Below are 20123 nucleotides of genomic sequence, written 5' to 3' on the forward strand. Positions count from 1 at the left end.
TTGAAGTGTACCGATTAGGTTAGTTTTGGCTATGCTTTGAAAGCGTGCCGATAAAGCACATACAGCCACATTTTTAAAAGGGTGGCTTGCCCACTAAAACATTTTGCCACGCTTTCAAAGCATGACCTATTCCTTTGTCAAATAAAAAAATGGGAGAAAATTAGAATGCATAATAATAATTAAAAAGAAAAAATTAGAAGGCGTAAGAATTTATTTTTTATTGATTTACATGATTTATTTACATGCTATATTAATAATTAAAAAATTACAATTCTATAACAATTAATAATTGAATTAGGACAAAATAAGTTTATCATTAGAACTTAGGAAGCCATTAAAACTATTAAATTTGTGGCCAATTGATGATGAATCCCGAAAGAGAAGCTCCATTTACTTCAGCTTTGGGTCTCCCCTATCCAGTCTAGAATATGAGAACAATCTTTCCACTTCAAAAAATGCCCTTCACAAGAAAGTAAACGTTAATGTTGTTCCAACAGGAAATATATTTAATATTGTGTTTGTACACATATCTTCTGCACACAATCTAAACTAGTTAAGACACAGATGTTAGTTAGCAATAGTTAAAGTAGGTTGGGCTGAGGACATAAAAGTTAACTAGTTAAGTTGGTTTATAGTTGTTTGATGAGCGGATATTTTATACGCTTTTTGGTAGTATTTTCATATAGTTTTTAGCATGTTTCATTCACTTTTTGTTATGTTTTTTTTAAGTTTTATTCAAAAATCACATTTCTGGACTTCACTATGAGTTTGTGTTTTTCTATAATTTCAGGTACTTTCTGACAAAAATTGAGGGACTTGAACAAAAATCTGATTCAGAGGCTGAGAAAAGACTGCAGATGCTATTGGATTCTGACCCTCCTGCACTCGAAGTAAATTTTCTAGAGCTACAAAAGACCAATTGACACGCTCTAAATTGCGTTGGAAAGTACACATCTTGGACTTTCTAGCAATGTATAATAGTCTATACTTTGCCCAAGATTTGATGGGTCAAACTGGTGTTAAACGCCAGCCAAAAACCCTTTTTCTGGCGTAAAACGCCAAAACTGGCACCAACACTGGAGTTAAATGCCAAAACTGGCACCCAAACTGGCGTTTGACTCCAAGGATAGCCTATGCACTTGAAGTGGACCCCAGAAGTGAATTTCTGCACTATCTGCACTTAGTTACTCATTTTCTGTAAACCTAGGTTACTAGTTTAGTATAAAAACTTTTAGAGATTTATTTAGAACTTATGACATTTTTTATATTTCATATTGTATCTTCTACAACATGAGTCTCTAAACCCCATAGGTGGGGGTGAAGAGCTCTGCTGTGTTTCAATGGATTAATGTAATTACTATTATTTTTTATTCAATCACTCGTACTTCAAAATAAAGAATATGATGATCCGTGACACTCATCATTATCCTCAACCTTATGAACGCGTGCCTGACAACCACTCCCGTTCTATCTGAGCTCAACGTAATCATTGGGCGACAGCTTGAGTGCGTATCTCTTGGGTCTCTAATCCACGGACCGAGTCTGTGAGATTATAACCTTCGTGGTAGAGGTTAGAACCAATTGGCAGCATTCCTGAGATCCAGAAAGTCTAAACCTTGCCTGTGGTATTCCGCGTAGGATCTGGAAAGGGATGACTGTGACGAGCTTCAAACTCACGGATGTTGGGCGCAGTGACAGTGTGCAAAAGGATAGAGAGATCCTATTCCGATACAAGTGAGAACCAACAGATGATTAGCCGTGCGGTAGCTGTGCCTGGTATTTTTTATCTGAGACGAGAAATCCGACGGTTGATTAGCCATGCAGAAACCGTACTTGGACCATTTTTCACTGAGAGGATCATACAGCCTGCCATGGAAAGAAGCCATGTGTGTTTGGAAAAGAAGACAGTAGAGATTCAGACGACAGAGCATCTCCGAAACCTCAACCTGTTCCTCATTACTGAATCACAAGTATCATTTATTTCATGTTATTTACTTTTCATAAACAAAATCATTTTTATCATTAATCTCCTGACTAAGATTTACAAGATAACCATAGCTTGCTTCAAGCCGACAATCTCCGTGGGATTGACCCTTACTCACGTAAGGTATTACTTGGACAACCCAGTGCACTTCCTGGTTAGTTGTGCGAAGTTGTGAAAAGTATGATCACAATTTCGTACACCATTGTTCTAGCATAAATAAGAAATTACAAGAGAATGGTTATATGTACACATGCAGTAACAATCAGTGGCAAGAAAGGTTCAATAGTAGTTATACCAGAGGTTTAGAAGCATCAAGCCAGTCATATTTTTTCATTTCGAAACCATGTCAGCTGCCTCTTCACAAAATTCCTGCAGAAAAATTTCAAGGAATATTCCTAAATAGGCAATAACATGCATCAAAGACAAATGGAAACCATATACCAAAAAATTGGAGAGATGATGATATGCAGAGGGAATATAGAAGAGGAAAAAAGAAGTGCTAGCTATGGACACACAGAACAATAATTTGAAAGATATGGTAGAAATAAATATGAATCTAATTAATTAAAGCCATATAAAATAAAAAACGGTGTGAAGACTTTACTAGGAGTGACCCTTTTCTCTTCTTCTTTTCTATGTGTGTTTGGGTTTAATTGTCTATATAATATGGATAAATAGTATAAAGAAAGAATGAAAATAAAACTATGAAGACAATTTGCAATATTGTATGATGAAAAGGAATATTTAGAAGTCAGCATAAGACTTCAAATAGTAGTAGTGTATGTATATAAATAAATAACAAAGAGAAATTAGATAACCTAGGACTGCCTACAAATTGTGTTAGACCTAGATAATAATGAATGTATCCCCATCCTCATTAAAAGATATTATAAAAAGCAGTGGGTTGAGGAAGCACCGATAGTGCCTTGAAAATATATGTCAAAATCAAGCACTGATAGTATTTTAAAATTGCAAGGAAAACCCATGCTGTGATGTAGTGAACAAATGAGAGTAATATTGGGAACTTGAATCCAACTTCTCCCATCACTTGTTAACAAAAATTTTCTTCAATGAATAATAGTTCATCATCACATCATGAATTACTTGGAAAAAAAGAAAATGAACCAAATTGTGAAGACCAATTTGTTTGCCATGATGATCCTAACAACAACCATGAAGTTGAAGGACAATGCAACCACCGGTCCACAATATCTTGGCTGTTAGCGCTTCACTCCTTCGGAGGTTCAGAGCTCATTGTAGAGAAAAGCTCTGAGCTCTTCTAGTGCTCTACCTGACTATCAGAACTGACATTAGTCTTAAGAGTGAGGAGGATATCAATTCTAATACATATAAAATTCTAATACATATATATTAGGGTATGAGACATTCAAGTCCAGGGCAACTGCAACAGCAATACATAGAAAAGGCTCAAGCATCTCTCTATTAATATCAGAAATAAAAATAAGTATGTATAAAAATCACCAAGACTAAATTATCCCCAACTTCTATCAATCTTTTGAAATCCCTAAAAAAACACCACCAATAACAACAACAAGAAAACAAGTGGATTCTTATCAAGTAGTCACCGCATTTATAATTAAATAGCCACCAAGAGTCACCAACTGTGTATTGCTTAATCAAATAGCCACCGAATTCATACTTAATTAACAAACAAGAAATTGCACAAATGACTGCAGAAAGAGCAAATAAAATATAATAACCAAGTTATAAATCAGAAATTGCATAATGAAATAACAAAAACCAAAAAGAAGGACAACAAAAGTAACTGCCATAAATCATATAGCACATCCAAAATTGAAAAGGAGGCAAATTGAAAATTACATGGTACTTTTATTTAATTTAAAAAATGTCTCCAATTCAACCCAATTTCATGTTATGAAAATCACAATCATTTGAGTCAGTATAGTTATTTCATTACCAATTATAACATGGCAGGTACATTCTCAGCAGTCAGCATTTAGCAGTCACCAAACCTTCCTGGAAGCAAGGTAATCTGGGCAAAAGCCTCATCCATGTTGGGCTCCACCTGAAACATACATAACATCACATTTCTCATAAGCTTACAACACCAAAGAAGATTGCTTAGTTCAAAAAGCACATGAATTCTTTCTTTCTTTCTTTACAATACTCACTGGGAAATAGAATGAGTGCAGGCTTCTCTCCAGGACCCTAACATTTTGCAAAGACAACAAATAGAATGGTACAAAAAGGTTAAAAAATCTTGATCATCAGAGTTAATTGGAAATACATGTTAACTAGTTAAATAAAAGTTTCACAGTATAGAGCATGTAAATATCTTATCATGGACACCAGAAATCTCACCTGGGACAATTGCTCCTCCCTACGAGCAATCTTCCTTTCTCTGCTGGCCTTGTTCTTAGCACGCTTGGCCTCAAACTGGTCAGACAGGGTCTTCTCTCTTGCCTTCCCAGCCTTAGACTTGTGAATGCTCTCCATCAGCACTCTCTTGTTCTTGAAAACATTACCCTTAACCTTCATGTACATGTCATGGTACATGTTCTTATCAATCTTCTTGGATTCTCTGTACTTGCGGAGAAATGTTTAATGCAATCTCAACAAAAAACAATCTATTCTCTCAAAGTATTTTGCATAGTAATTACACTACAATCTTTAAAGAAATCTCAAAATCCAAAAACAAATATTTTAACAGTGAAACACATGCACAGGCATCAAAACATACATATAGCACCTAAATAGAACAAAATGCCTAGAAAATTCTAGAGCAAAATAAACTGAATCCAAGACATACCTTGATATTAGGACAAACCTTGAGCCTAAAGGTTTTTTCATTTTTGAAAGCATCAAAGAAGTATCTTAGATGCTACGGGTGAATTCAAACCAAAAAAGATTCAACATAAAAAAATTAATTATATGTTTTACCTGATTCAAACATAGATAAAAACAAAACAAACAAAGTTCCAGCCAATCTCTCTAGAAGCACAAGTCAGCTTTCACCAATCTCATAGTAACTTCAACAACAAATGAATGAACCACTATGTAAATCCTAGTAGCAGCAACAAAAATCCTCATTTGAACAATACTCCGTTTCCCACAAGCTAGCTAAAGGAGTTTCATTTCTTTAATAAACAAACATAAAACCATCTTGCTTAATTCAAACAACTTGAGTGATCATAAAAACAAAAATAAAAACACTGTTAAATTATATAGAATATACAAACCCGAGCTAATAAACCAAAACCAAATTAACATATGCAAATCGAATACCTGGAACAATAAGAATCAGAAATTAAGAAATAAAAGATTCTATGAAGATTTTGGTAAAGAGTTTTGGATGCTTACTCCTCCCTATGGCTACGACTTTCTCTTCACTGAACGCGTTAGATTGAAGCTGAAACCCTAAATAGAGGGGCTTTTATAGAAATTCTCAGCGGTCCAAAATAGAGGAACAGAGAAACAGAGAATCAGAGGGAAGAAAGACTTACCAGTGTTTACGGTACCGATTGAGGGAGAGACAACAACGATTTGGGATTTTGAATCGAACGAAGGTTTGCAAGAGCGCTGAGGGAGTAAGAGGCCACGCCGATGTGTTGATGGTGCGACAGACAGAGGGCCAACGATTGAGGGTTCCGAATCCAACGACGGTGTGCGACAGAGAGACAGCTGAGGGAGTAGGAGGCCACGATGCGTTGATGGTGCGACAGACAGAGGGCTAATGAAGGTTGCGTTGATAGGCGAGGGTTGGGTGCGAGGGTTGATAAACAGCTATAGGGTTCGACAAACAGAGGGTCGGGTGCGAGGGTTAGAGGAAGGGCATAGGTCATTGGCTCTGTGCGATGAAGGTTACACAAATGATGATGAAGCTCTGTGCGATAAAGATGAACGATGAAGGCAAGATTCGAAATCAAAGAAGATGAACATGACTGTGGCTTCACATTTAGGGTTAAAAGAGAATTTGGTTCAATGTAACTAGTGTGCTGGTCTTAGGGTTAAAATTGAAATCTTAAAAAAAAAAACAAAAAGTAAAGTGTGTAAAAAAATAGGTGGAAAACTAAATTTTAGGGGAGGAAATTTTATGGAGACGTTTTTGTAGGGTGTCAAAATAAACATAGGACATGGGCACGCTTTAAAAAAGTGATCATTGAAAGACAAATTAGTCACGCTTTTTAAGCGTGCCGGTTTCTCTCTATAGCTATACTTTTAAAGTGTGGCAAAAAAAGCGTGGCCAAATTTCAAATTAATGGCCACCCTCGTAAAAGCATGCCGATTTCCCTGTATGGACACGCTTTTCAAGCGTGGCAATAAAAAAGCGTGGCTAAATTACAAATAAGTGGCCACTCTCGTAAAAGCATGCCGATTTTCCTCTATAGCCACGCTTTTCAAGCGTAACCAAAAAAAGCGTGACCAAATCTCAAATGAGCAGTCACCCTCGCAAAAGCGTGTCCATTAGCCACTTTTGGGCACGCTTTAAAAGCGTGGCAAAAAATGTACAGACAGGCCTTTTTTTGTAGTGCAACTGCAATCCACTATCTCAACATCACCTTTTCCATCTTCTATACCATTAACTACTCTCTCATTCCTCCTATTACACTAATTATAAATACACCATCATCCTCCCAACAAACTCATATTTTACCTATTGATCTGAACAGATCCCTTCTTGTTTGTAAGATATACATCAAACTCAATTACTCTACTATATGCTTATGTTGATTACATTCTTTTGACAGGAAATAATTCTCAAGAATTACAATTTCCCATTAATAAACTCAATTCTATTTTCTCTTTTAAGGATCTTGGTCGATTTAGCTATTTCCTTAACTTAGAAGCTAAATTTCTTAATAAACAGCAACTTGTCTTAAAACCCCAATTTAACTATCTAACCCTTTTAATATTTTCAAGTTGTATAGGTCCATGGCTGGAGCATTTCAAAAGAGCATTACAATACTTTACTCTTATAATATCAGATCACACATATTCAATGTGTAAGATTTATCAGTATGTGAATAAGCAAACCATCAATTACTGGAGAGCTATAAAAAGAATTCTCAGATACATAAAAGGTACAGTTAATCAAGGCTTAGTGTTTAACAGTTGTACTAACTTTAGACTCATTTCCTTTACTGATGCAGATTGGGGAGCAAATTATGATGATAGAAAATTTATCATTGGTTATTGTGTTTTTCTAGACAATAATTTGATGGCATGAAAAAACAACCAATAGCACGCTTTCAGTAAATCAAAATGCTGACGGTAATGTTTTGTGAGTGACCAAAATGCTGCTCGCACTAAATTGAATTACCGTTAAATGTATCCGATGATAACTCCGACAATAACGAATCCACACCGAGTTTTTTATTTTCCCTCCAATTATTATCAGCAACCTTTTTGTTGGAATAGCAAATCTGACAGTAAATATTTGACACAATGAAATAGTTCAAAGTTTCGCCAATAAATTTAATGATAACACGCGACAAAAATTCTGATTCTTGTACTCAATAATATCAACTTAACTTTCAAAAAACTAGAATTGACTCACTAAAATTCAGTTACTACTTAACAACCTTTTGTTACTAAACTTATGCTATATATATCAGTACATTATTCTCCCTAATTGATATTATTTAATAGCATGTACAAATCTCATTCAATCAATGTTACTTCCTTTTCTCTCTATTTCATTTCTCTGCTTCTGTCAAGAACCTTCATTGGTTCATCGTCATATTCTTTCTTATCTATTATTCTTGACACTCGTAAACAAATGCACATAATTTAAGGCACACAATTTATATTTTCAAATATCCATGAACAAATACTACTTTTGTTTGGAGAAATAGGTTAAAAGTGAAGAATAATTTGTATTGAATCATGAATTTCTATTTAAAAATTATTCTAATTTTAATTTCAACAAAAATATTGAATTAAAAATTTCTCAAATTGGATTATAATCACAGTACCAAATGTTAAAATTTTGTTAAATCTATATCAAGAGTTAGAATACCAAATAAAAGAGAATTATATATGTACCTCTATGGTTCATGATGACCATATGAGCTAAATGGTTGGAGAATAATATTTATGTGAGTCTTTATTTGGTACTTGAGAACACACATCTTATTCAATCTCCTCAAAGATGACATGTAATAGATTTATTAGCTGTCAAGAAAATTGGATGGAAGTATGGGCCTTATCCTTTTATATATATATATATATATATATATATATAATATCTTACTTTATCTTATCATGTATACTAATTATTAGGTCTCAAAACCTAATAATACATGATGACATCTAAAATCCAAAGTAAATTACCCAATTATTTTTTGGACTTACAAAACTAAATACAAATAATTTTCGTGATAAGTAAATATTGTAATTCAATAGTCAAATAAATTAGAATTAACTTTTATAAAGATATATACGCATAGTATAATTTTGTTTAAATTGATACAAAAAACATATATATAGAATTGACTTTTAATCAATGGAGTTCCTTGCCCATAAATATTCACAATTTTCATTTTTGGTCTGAGCCCATATGTGTGTTAAGTGTTATCTCCTTAGTAGAAAGCAATAAGATGACTGCCAACATGCATGCTATCCTCTTATGCCCCCACATGCACTACTTGCAATTTTTTTCTTTTTATTTTGCAGGCATTAACTGTAAAATTGACAAATACTACATAAAATGGGTAAAAAACGCATATAAGCCGAGGACAGATTTTTATTACGCAATTTAGCCAAATTAAATTCTCATTCATCAATCAGCCAAAACACACTATAATGTAATTCGAAGTAATAAAATTCGAATTAGATTTGTTCATAATTCGAATAGACTTAGCTCGAATTATGACCAACCATTGCGCACAAGTAGTTCGAATCAAGTTGCCACAAATTACACAATCATAGTTCGAATTTAGTCAATTCGAATTACATGCATTTCGTGACATAGGGGAAGTTCGAATAGTATCGATTCGAATTATTCTTTTTTGCATGTGTGCCACTGGCGGAGGAGAGAGAGAGACTTGAAAGTGTTGAAGATGAAGGACTGAGAAGCTGATGACAAAGCAGCGCTCTGTCTCTCACCCAATGTTCTGTGTTCAATCATAAAAGCAATTAAGAGTTTACTGCGAGAGTAATTATGTATTAATTAGAATTTTTATTTAACTCTTATTATTAAAAAAAATTTAAATATTTTTATTTAATACATATAAATAAATACATTCAAAATTTAAATATTTTATATTTTTAATAAAAAATTTAAATTTATAAATTTAATATGTACTCTTAAAGTACAAAATAGATAAATCCTAAAATTTATGCTAAATTTAACAATTTCACAATTTAAAATTTTATTATAATTTTATTTTTATGTACTTAATTTATATTTTAATTTTTTATAAAATTCCAATTTTTTCTACTATAGTAATATTTCATTAGATTTATTACTCCATTTTGGAAAAGAAGACTGGTCTCTTATAAGTTTTTATATCAAATTTTTATTTAACTCCTAATAGTTAATTTTGTTAATAAAATATTCTGTAACCAAATTTATATAATTAATGCTAAATAAAATAAATTTTGGCTATATTTTTTGTCTATCTAATAATATTAATCCCTAATATTTTTGTTAGGGTACAAATTTGCCATTGTAACTACTGGCTACTAATTTTTTATTTTATTGTAGATTTATAATTTTAATCTTTTAGTTTTGGTTGTAGGCCTTCTAATAAGTTTTAGAGTTCACATTTTTTATTTATTAAATATGATGAATAATAATATATAAAAATTAATTAAAATGGTAAATATCTTAATTTTAAATTAAAAAATATTGGTTATATATATATATATATATATATATATATATATATATATATATATTGTGGTAACTATAAAATTTTGAGAATATCTAAATAGTATTACTAAAATTAAGGTCACACTTTTTTAGTTTTTAGAAACACTTTTTAATTTAAAAAAATTAAAATTATTGTCAAATAATAAAAAATATAATTTTAATTTTAATAATACTTTTTAAATATTTTTTAAATTGTGTAATCATCAATATATATATATATATATATATATATATATATATATAAAATATTTTTAGAAAAATAAAATTATATAGTAAATATCTTTTGTATCAACTATAAGATATATATCCAACTATCCAAGTAAGAATGTGAAAAATAATGCTAACCTAATGTAACATGGAGTAATGAATCTAATGAAATATTACTAGAGTAGAAAAAATTGGGATTTTATAAAAAATTAAAATATAAATTAAGTACATAAAATATAAAATTATAATAAAATTTTAAATGGTAAAATTGTTAAATTTAACATAAATTTTAGGATTTATCTATTTTGTACTTTAAGAGTACATATTAAATTTATAAATTTAAATTTTTTATTAAAAATATATAATATTTAAATTTTAAATGTATTTATTTATATGCATTAAATAAAAATATTTAAATTTTTTTTAATAATAAAAGTTAAATAAAAATTTTAAGTAATACGTAATTACTCTAGCAGTTAACTCTTAATTGCTTTTATGATAGAACATAGAACATTGGGTGAGAGGCAGAGCGCTGCTTTGTCATCAGCTTCTCAGTCTTTCATCTGCAACACTTTTAAGTCTCTCTCTCCTCCGCCAGTGCCACACATGCAAAAAAGAGTAATTCGAATTGATACTATTCGAACTTCTCCTATGTCACGAAATGCATGTAATTCGAATTGACTAAATTCGAACTATGATTTTGTAATTCGTGGCAATTTGATTCGAACTACTTGTTCGCAATGGTTGGTCATAATTCGAGCTAAGTCGATTCGAATTATGAACAAATCTAATTCGAATTTTGTTGCTTCGAATTACATTATAGTGTGTTTTGGTTGATTGATGAATGAGAATCTGCTTTGGCTGAATTGCGTAATTAAAATCTGTCCTTGGCTTATATGCGTTTTTTACCCACATAAAATAATAGAAATTTATATTTTAATGTAAAATAGTAAATATAAAATTTTTTTATTTGTTTAAAAAAAAGCCGGTGCATGCTCTTGAAATGTGCTCCACCAAGGAAGAAGGAAATCCGAAAAATTTTTTTTATAATAATTACAATTTATATAAAGAAAATTACAACTGAGCAGTTGTAATTGTTTTTGAAAAATATATTAAATGTGCTTAAAAAATATAGAAAAAATTCTCTTTATTTTACTCCTTCGTTTATTGTGTTTTCCTTTTCCTATCTTTAAATTTGATGAAAGTGAAATGGTACGGTCATGCACATGCACCCAATTTTTTTCTTATCTAAATAAACAACAATATATTATTGCAAGTTGAAACAACGTAACATTTCTAAAACAAAAGAGACAGAACAAGTTCAGAAAACTTCTTACACCGTATGAGAGATCTTATTCATTATATATTCTCAACACTATATTATGCCTCAATTCATAATACCCTGGAAAACTAGTAGTACTGGCCGTTGATCTTGTTGGTGTTCATGTTGAACTTGCTGACGTCACCAACACATGCGTTCTTGAACAAGCCAACATCAGTGACCCCACGAATCAATTTGTAGCCGCGGCTCCTGAACTGATCCGGACCGTCGAATGGCATAGCGAAGCCAGCCAAGTAGGGCCCACCGCCCTCTTTCCTCTTCATTCCTAACACGGTGCTCTCAATCTTCCTCATCATCTCTTTCACCTTTTCATTTCTGGGATCGTGCATGCACCCAACACTTGCACTCAGATCCAACGGTCCAACCATAATGCCATCAACCCCATCAACGGCTGCAATTCCTTCTACGTTATCCACTCCCTCTGCAGTCTCTACCTGGCACAGAATCAACAAATCTTTCTCGTACTTCTTTGCGTAGCTTTCATCAATACCAAACCTTGACGCCCTTACAATCGGTGTTGCCACTCCACGAACTCCATTTGGAGGGTACCTGTCATAATTTGTATGTAATATTATTAGTTTAGTAGTTCAGCAATATATTCATATTTCAATTTGATCTATGTATATACTAAAAATTGAGTAGCTAATAAACTATTATATTGAAAGGTATGGATATTGATGTTCATAAATAAAATTTGATTATTCGATAAATGGTTATTTTTACTAAAACTATGTAAATAATATGTATACAAATATATAATAATTATTTTTATTAAATAACCTTTTATGTTTATAGAATATTTAAAATCACCTCCTTTTTATAAATATATCTATGTAACTTGTTATGATTAATAAAAATATTTTTTGTATACTAAAATTATTTTGTATAAATATATATATTATTTTATTTATTTTTAATGTGTATTTTATATTTTAATATATTTTATATAAATAATTGATTTTAGTATACATTTAACATAATTATAAAATTAATCACTTTATTATTCTAACTCTTTTGTTAATAATAGAAATATTTTTGTAAATAAATATATGTGTTATTTAATTTATTTTTAATGTATATTTTTTAATATATATTATATGTCAATAGTTGATTTGAAAATTCAGTTTTACTATGTAATTAACGTAGTTGAAAAATAATATATGATTTTGCTAGAGTTAACTAGGAGTGAAACCAATTTGAACCATTTAATTAAAAAATAAATTTATTACAAAACAAAATAAAAAATAAATTTTCACTACTCTATTTTATGGAATTTCAATCGATTAGAGTAGTGAGGGTTGTTTTCTTTTCTTTTGTGGAAATGGACCTATTTTTTCAACTAGTTGACTACATTTCGTAGCGGGATCAAAACGGTAATTATTGACTTATACCTGCAATAGGAGACGGCCTTCTTGGCTGATTCGGGGCCATCAACGAGGGGGAAGATAATGCCTTGAGGACCAAGGTCGAGCACTTTCTTGACCCACACGTGCGAAAGCTCCGGCACACGAACGATGACCGGTGTGTTGGCCGCAGTGAGTGCATGGATGCATCGCAGGCCTTCAGAGATGCCTCCGAAGCCATGCTCGAGGTCAAGGATAACGAAGTCATAGCCAGACCATCCTGCTATCTCAACCATCGTCGGGCAGAAGCTAAGAAATGACATACCGTACAAGCAATCACCGTCTTGGAGGCGAGCTTTGATTGATTTTCGTTCCGTGGTGACGATGGTATCTTGTTCGGTTTCATATACGGCATGGTTATTACCATTGGTGTAACCGTGGTTATTACCATTGTCGTTCCCGTTGCCGTTGATGATGTGGTTGATGGTTTCCATTTTATTTGATGATGAAGAAGATAACTAGTCAACTAATTAATAAGACTTGCTAGGTAGCTAGCCTTTAATTTGTTGATTTTGCTAAGTGATGAAAGCTAGCTAGCTATCCAGCCAAGCTTATTAGCTTATAACTCTATTGAGGCTTGGCTACTTGTGATGGTGACGAAAAGTGTGTGAGGGTGGGTTCTTTTTATAGTGGGAAACTGGGTATAATAATGAAGGGGGAAATAGCCAAAGAGGTTGTTGTTGTATTGAGAGCTTGGTATGGGGTTGCATGCATGCATGCTCATTGTGGTGGATGGACTCCTCAGAAATCATAATATTGATTATTGGTCGTGCCTTCTTTTTTGTGGCTGCAATATCGGGCAGTGAGCGAGGGTCTACGATTGAAATCCGTATATAATATTATCCCTGCTTGCTGAAACGAATTGAAGAGGAGCATGTGTTAGCCCATTGTTGATTATTCTGAAGCTTTAATTATTGTGGGCAGGTACTGATGATCCATGATTGCATTTGGGCAGTCATATCATTGATTCAATTACTAACAGGATAACATCCGTTATATTGGCCAGCAACTCCATTATTGATGATAAAATAAAGGGGCAATAGTCATTTTAAAGTCTCAAATTCACTCAATTATTTTGATTAAAAAATTCGAGTTATAAATTAATAATTAATAAATTTAAAATTAATAATCATGTAAATTTGGTGCAGTGGATAAATAAAATAAAATTGAGTTATAATTAATAATCATGTACAATCAAACCTGAGCAATAGTGTAGCGGATAAGATTATATCCAATAACGTGATATAATATCAGTCAAAAATCAAATTAAAGGTGCAGTCCATACTCCTCTCTATTCATGATTAGGGATGTTGAATTCAATAATGAGGAGTGCTAGGGTGAGTAATTTTTGTGTTTTATAATTATCAATTAGTTATTAATAGTATTTATAATAGTGTAAGATTATATCTAATAATAAGAGATCATTCACTTTTCTTTTGATGATTAAATGCTGGCCACAAAACACAAAAATTGCCTCCTCTAGATTTTCTCTTCAATGGTATGCTCTTGCTCACTAGTCACTACCCTACCACCACCAAAAAAGGAAACAGAAAATCAAAACAAGACAGAACCAATGTTCTGATTTCTGAAGAGAATATCATGTCAAAAATAATTCAGTAACATTAATGACGACAACGTCCCACCAATCAACATGCATGCACGTCCATACCAAGCTCCCAAAGTTTTCATCTATAAAAACATGCCAATGCACCCAAAGTTTTCATCACCACAAATTTGAACTAGAGCATTTAAGCTAAGCACCCCCTAAGCTAGCTTTTATTGCTCTAGTGCCCCTAACACTTATTACTATTAGCAACCAAACCCACAATTAACCTCACCATTCACCAACATCTCAGCGCAGCATGGAATTTGAAACCAACTACCACATCAACGTCAACGGCAACGGTAACACTAAAATAAACGGCAACGGTAATACCAAGGACAGTGGCATCGGCAACTGTAACAGCAACGATATCCACCACCGTCACACCAATGGCCACCACCACAACAACGACCATGCAGTATACGAAGCCAACCAAGTCATCGTCGCCACTGTCAATCAACCGAAATCCATCAAAGCTCGCCTCCAAGCCGGCGATTGCCTGTACGGCATGTCGTTTCTTAGCTTCTGTCCGACCATGGTGGAGATAGCGGGATGGTCTGGCTATGACTTTGTGATCCTCGACCTCGAGCACGGCTTCGGAGGCATCTCCGAAGGCCTGCGATGCATCCATGCACTCACTGCGGCCAATACTCCCGTCATCGTTCGTGTGCCGGAGCTTTCGCACGTGTGGGTCAAGAAAGTCCTGGACCTTGGTCCCCAAGGCATCATCTTCCCTCTCGTCGATGGCCCTCAATCTGCCAAGAAGGCCGTCTCCTATTGCAGGTCAAACTTTATATTATTTTTTATAATTTTTTATTTATAATATATAAGATAATTTATATATATATATATATATATATATATATATATATATATATATATATATATATATATATATTTTTTATTTTATGCTATAAACAATAATTTTTTTATCTTCTCTCATTTTTATCGATAATTTCTAATATAAAATAAAAATATAAAAAATATATTAAAAATAGTACATATGATATCTTTTCAAATTAAATAAAATAGACCTTTAAAATGAACATTATTGTTCATTTGATTTTTACATATCTTTTTCATTGTTTATTTAATATACCTTCTCAAATTCAATCAGGCGACTAGGTGTATATTAAAATTAATTATTAATATAAAATATATATTAAAATATAAAATATATATTAAAAATTAATTAAATTATATATGTATTATATTTTTATCATAACTAATTTTCTTGCATAAATAACATTTTTGTCTCTCAAGTTATACACTTACGTCAGATTTCAAATTTAGAAACAAGTTATGTGACGCATTTCCAAGATGGTTATCATAGGAACCAAATGTAACAAAGAATTTTTTTATGTATTGATTTTTAATTAATCAACTTAATGTATTTAAATAGAAATTTTAAAAGCAATTATTTTTGCTAATAAATTAGATGTGGTTGTATACAAATGTTTTTTTTAATTAAAAATGTAAAAAATTTCAACTTGTAAGTATTTTTTTTTTTTTGAAAAAAATTTAAAAGTTAGTAGAATGTATTATTTTTTACCAGCATTTTTAGTTCGTCAATCTATTTTTTTAGTTTAATAATATAACGATTTATTTTTAGTTTATATTTTTAAATATTATTGACTAACTGTTACTAAAAATAATAAATTTTACTTACTCTTTAATATTTTTCTTTTTTTATCTTGAATATTTTTTCAAAATCTCAAACTTTTTTCAAACTTTTTTGTTGTTGCCTACATTATTCCCAATTCCTGACAGGACTGATCTGTTTTTTCCAAACTCTTTAATATGGTATTTTTGCCTTAAAAATTTCAAACTTATTCAATATTATCTATATTAACTCCGTCTAAGTGACTAAGGGAATCTTTTAGTTAGGACAAAATTATGTTACATTTGAACACTAGCGCTAGAATATCCTTGGACTCCTAAAAATGACATAAAAACTGTATCAGGTACCCTCCAAATGGAGTTCGTGGAGTGGCAACACCAATTGTGAGAGCCTCAAGGTTTGGAATCGACGAGAGCTACGCAAGGAAGTACGAGAAAGACTTGTTGATCTTGTGTCAGGTTGAGACCGCAGAGGCCGTAGAAAACGTAGAAGGGATTGCAGCCGTTGATGGGGTTGATGGCATTATGGTTGGACCGTTGGATCTGAGTGCAAGTGTTGGGTGCATGCACGATCCCAGAAATGAAAAGGTGAAAGAGATGATGAGGAAGATTGAGAGCACGGTGTTAGGAATGAAGAGGAAAGAGGGCGGTGGGCCCTACTTGGCTGGCTTCGCTATGCCATTTGACGGTCCGGATCAGTTCAGGAGCCGCGGCTACAAATTGATTCGTGGGGTCACTGATGTTGGCTTGTTCAAGAACGCATGTGTTGGTGACGTCAGCAAGTTCAACATGAACAAGAAGAAGGTTGTTAATGGTGAGTACTAATAATAGTTGGAGGGCACTATATATATATTTCGGAGAATAAAAATGTAATAATGAATAAGACCATGCATGGTGAGACAAGTGGTTGTACTTAGGCAAAGAAGTGTAAAACATCTTTAAATAAAGATGTTTGATTTTTTCTATTGACGGTTATGTATTAAATTTTTGAAAGGTGATATAAATTAAAAATGTTATTTTTACTAAAAAATATTGTTATATTATTAAAATCGTTAATTTGATTTTGATTTTTTAATTTATTTAAAATTTAAATTTTAAACAAAATTTTTATTCAATGATTGTTTTATTTTTTATTATTTTTTATAAATTTTATAATATTATTTTTTTACTTTTATTTTATTATTATTTTGATACTTTTCTCATTTTGTAATTTAATAATTTTTATGAATTGAATTTTTATTTATGATTTTTATAATTCTTTTAATATTTTTTATTTTTAAAGATCTATAATTTAATCTACTACATTTTATTGTTAATTATTTTATTTTTAGTCTAATTATTTTTATTTATTTTTTAAATTATTTGAACTAGCGTCTCAACAAGCACTACTGTACCTGTTCAGCCGCTTTTCTATCGAGTGAAAAAATATTTTTATATTTAAAAAAATTGTCCTATTTAAACTATTTTACTTTTATTCTTTAAAAATCTGCCACAGTGATTTATATCTAATAAAAAATTTTTAATGAAGTTGCTGTTTAAAATAGATGAAATTTTTTTTTATTTAGAGTAACTTGACGATTGTACAGGAGAATTCTTTTTAATAATAAATCCCTCTCTTTAAGAATAATATTGAAACTTAAATTTAGACACCAAAATTTTCGGTATTATCATTATATATTGTTATAAATTTAAAGTACATTAACATAATATAATAATTATAACAATATTATTTAGTACAATAATTAAAAATCTATTGAATTAAAACTTAATAAAAAATCTATTATTAAATTAAATAAATATACATAATTTCTACCCATATTATCATTATTCGGTCTGTTATCTAGACACAATTCTGCCGTTGTTATTATGAATATTTGACAATGGAAATATAAATTATATTAATTTTACGTTATATTTAAGTGAAATGACAAGGATGCATGCAAGAGAAGATAGATGAAAAAAGAAATTTTTTTTTATTATGTAATAACGGTAATTGGATATGAGAGATAGCAAGAGAAGAAAGAGATAATTATAGAAGTTTGTGAACGTAAATAAATGAGATAAGATAGAATGTAAATGTATGGGATAAGAGAGGAGATGAGGTAATGAAAATTTTTTAACGTAGATCTATAGTGGGATAGATGATTAGAAAGAACAAAATTAAAAAAAAATATTAAATACTAAAATAAGTTTTGTCATTATATATGGATATAGATAAAATTTATTGTGAAATTAAGATTTTTAAAAAAATTATTTTATATTAATTTAAGAAATTTAGTGTCTTTTGAATTAATATTAATTAGAGTCATTAATATAATTATTTTTTTTATATTTTCAATTTTATTTATAATTTATATTTTTATTATTAATTTGTATTTTGAGAGTATTTTTTTATTTTAACCAGATAAACAATTTTAAAAAAATGATTTTTTCCATCTTTGTATAAATCGTGCCCTTAATTGAATTATGTTGCAATTTATTAAATTTGATTCTACTAAACTGGTTGGTACAAGTGATTACAAATTTCGCTCCGAGCTTATTATCTTCATGTGACATACAGTTTCTATTCGACGTACTCTATCTATTTCATGCTTGGTGGGAATTGAAATCCTTTATAATGGGAAGTAATAGTATATTGACTCCTTGGATGAGAGAGCTATACTATGTTTATGCATAAGTTATTAAAATTGAACCAATTAGACTATTAGATTAATTAGTTCAATTAATGAGTCATATATTAAATTAATTGATTTAGTTATAATTAAATAATTATATAAAATTTTATTTTTATAATAAATATTTTTTTAATTTTATTTTATATTTAATTAATTATTATTTTTAAATTTTAATAATTTATTAATTAATTTATATTTATTATAGTTTTTAAATATTTATAAATTTATATTTATTATATTCTTTAAGTATTTATAGAAAAATAAAAATAACAATCATAAAAATAAAAAATATATTATAACTAAGAAAAATATTATTTTCTTTTAAATTTATAAATATAATTTAATTTTATTTACATAAAATATTTAATAAAAAAATCATGCATAGAAAATAATATTTTTTTAATTTTAACCGAATTTAATCGGGTTTGACCGAATTTTATTAAATTTGACTAAGTTTGACCAAATTAATTGTTTAATCGGTTCAAATAATGACCCAATCCGAATGGATAATCGGGTGATCAGGCTTTCATTGAGTTTGATAACTATGTGCCTATATCTGTTTAACATGTTCTTGTGGATTGTTTTTATTAGTTATTATTACGAGACTTCTTTAGTTTAATTTATTTTTAATAAAAAAATATTATATGCATATAAAAAATCAGACAATAAATTAGTTATTATATATTTGTGTATATATATATATATATATAGTTTAATTTATTTTTAATGTGTGTTTATACATAGCCCAAGAATGCTAGTCAAGTCCAAAATGAATGAGTCCCAATTAAGGAATCAGACTCGGTCCACACTACCTATCCGACCTTATAAAGGTTGGACACCGCGACAAGAGTCTGGTCTTACTTCTCCGAATAAGTAACTGACTCCTAAGACATCTCCCACTCATCTAGAAGATAGATCTCAATAACTTCCCTAAAAAAAGGGAACTGTCATCCACCATCAAAGATGGAACTATTCTAAAAGATGGTTATCTATTCTAGTTTAAATACACTGTCACCCTCAAGTATATTCAAAATCCAATCTACTAAAAATCTGAAAATCTTTTCTAACTTAAGCTTTGAAGTTTCTTGCAGGTACTATCTCAAAAGGAGTCTGAACCTCACTTTCTGGCCCAAAAACAACCCAGTTTTAGGTAGCACTCGGAACATTGTCGCCGTTGCCGAGGACCTAAAAGTTTACACCCAACCATGGTGGACGATCAGTTTGAAGACAGACACACGGCGTCTGAATCAAAACCAGAACCTCATAATGATGATCGAGCACTCATGATACCTCCATAACATGATAGAGCAAGTGGCCCTAATGGGGAGGGGACGTTGAAAAACTCTCAACCCAGGAGAATCAATTCAAAAAAATATCCACCAGAGAATGAGGAACCCCTGCACCCAACAGAAATCATGGGACTTGTACACG

The 20123-nt window shown here is 30.9% G+C and overlaps 2 protein-coding genes and 1 long non-coding RNA gene across 8 annotated transcripts; 1 reads left to right on the top strand and 2 right to left on the bottom strand.

The window, feature by feature from the left end:
• Positions 1–207: 207 nt before the first annotated feature.
• LOC130971669 (uncharacterized) lies at positions 208–5919 on the bottom strand. 6 transcript variants are annotated; one of them, XR_009082890.1, is made up of 7 exons: positions 5470–5919; positions 5327–5383; positions 4328–4547; positions 4138–4174; positions 3924–4031; positions 2280–3275; positions 208–2191 (listed from the first exon to the last, which is right to left on the bottom strand). It is a non-coding gene; the product is annotated as an uncharacterized LOC130971669 (long non-coding RNA). The 6 variants fall into 6 exon arrangements; XR_009082908.1 differs by having other exon boundaries at positions 5327–5396; XR_009082902.1 differs by lacking the exon at positions 5327–5383 and having other exon boundaries at positions 4328–4498.
• A 5540-nt stretch (positions 5920–11459) lies between these two features.
• Positions 11460–13228, bottom strand: LOC130976590 (uncharacterized). The gene is made up of 2 exons (XM_057901501.1): positions 12783–13228; positions 11460–11940 (listed from the first exon to the last, which is right to left on the bottom strand). The coding sequence occupies exons 1-2, from the start codon at positions 13226–13228 to the stop codon at positions 11460–11462; spliced, it is 927 nt and encodes a 308-aa protein (XP_057757484.1).
• Positions 13229–14656: 1428 nt separating this feature from the next.
• On the top strand, positions 14657–16842 carry LOC130976600 (uncharacterized). Its single transcript, XM_057901510.1, has 2 exons — positions 14657–15180; positions 16362–16842. The coding sequence occupies exons 1-2, from the start codon at positions 14657–14659 to the stop codon at positions 16840–16842; spliced, it is 1005 nt and encodes a 334-aa protein (XP_057757493.1).
• The last annotated feature ends 3281 nt before the right edge of the window (positions 16843–20123 follow it).

This window comes from Arachis stenosperma, chromosome 1, assembly GCF_014773155.1.
Source record: "Arachis stenosperma cultivar V10309 chromosome 1, arast.V10309.gnm1.PFL2, whole genome shotgun sequence".
Classification (NCBI taxonomy): Eukaryota; Viridiplantae; Streptophyta; class Magnoliopsida; order Fabales; family Fabaceae; genus Arachis; species Arachis stenosperma.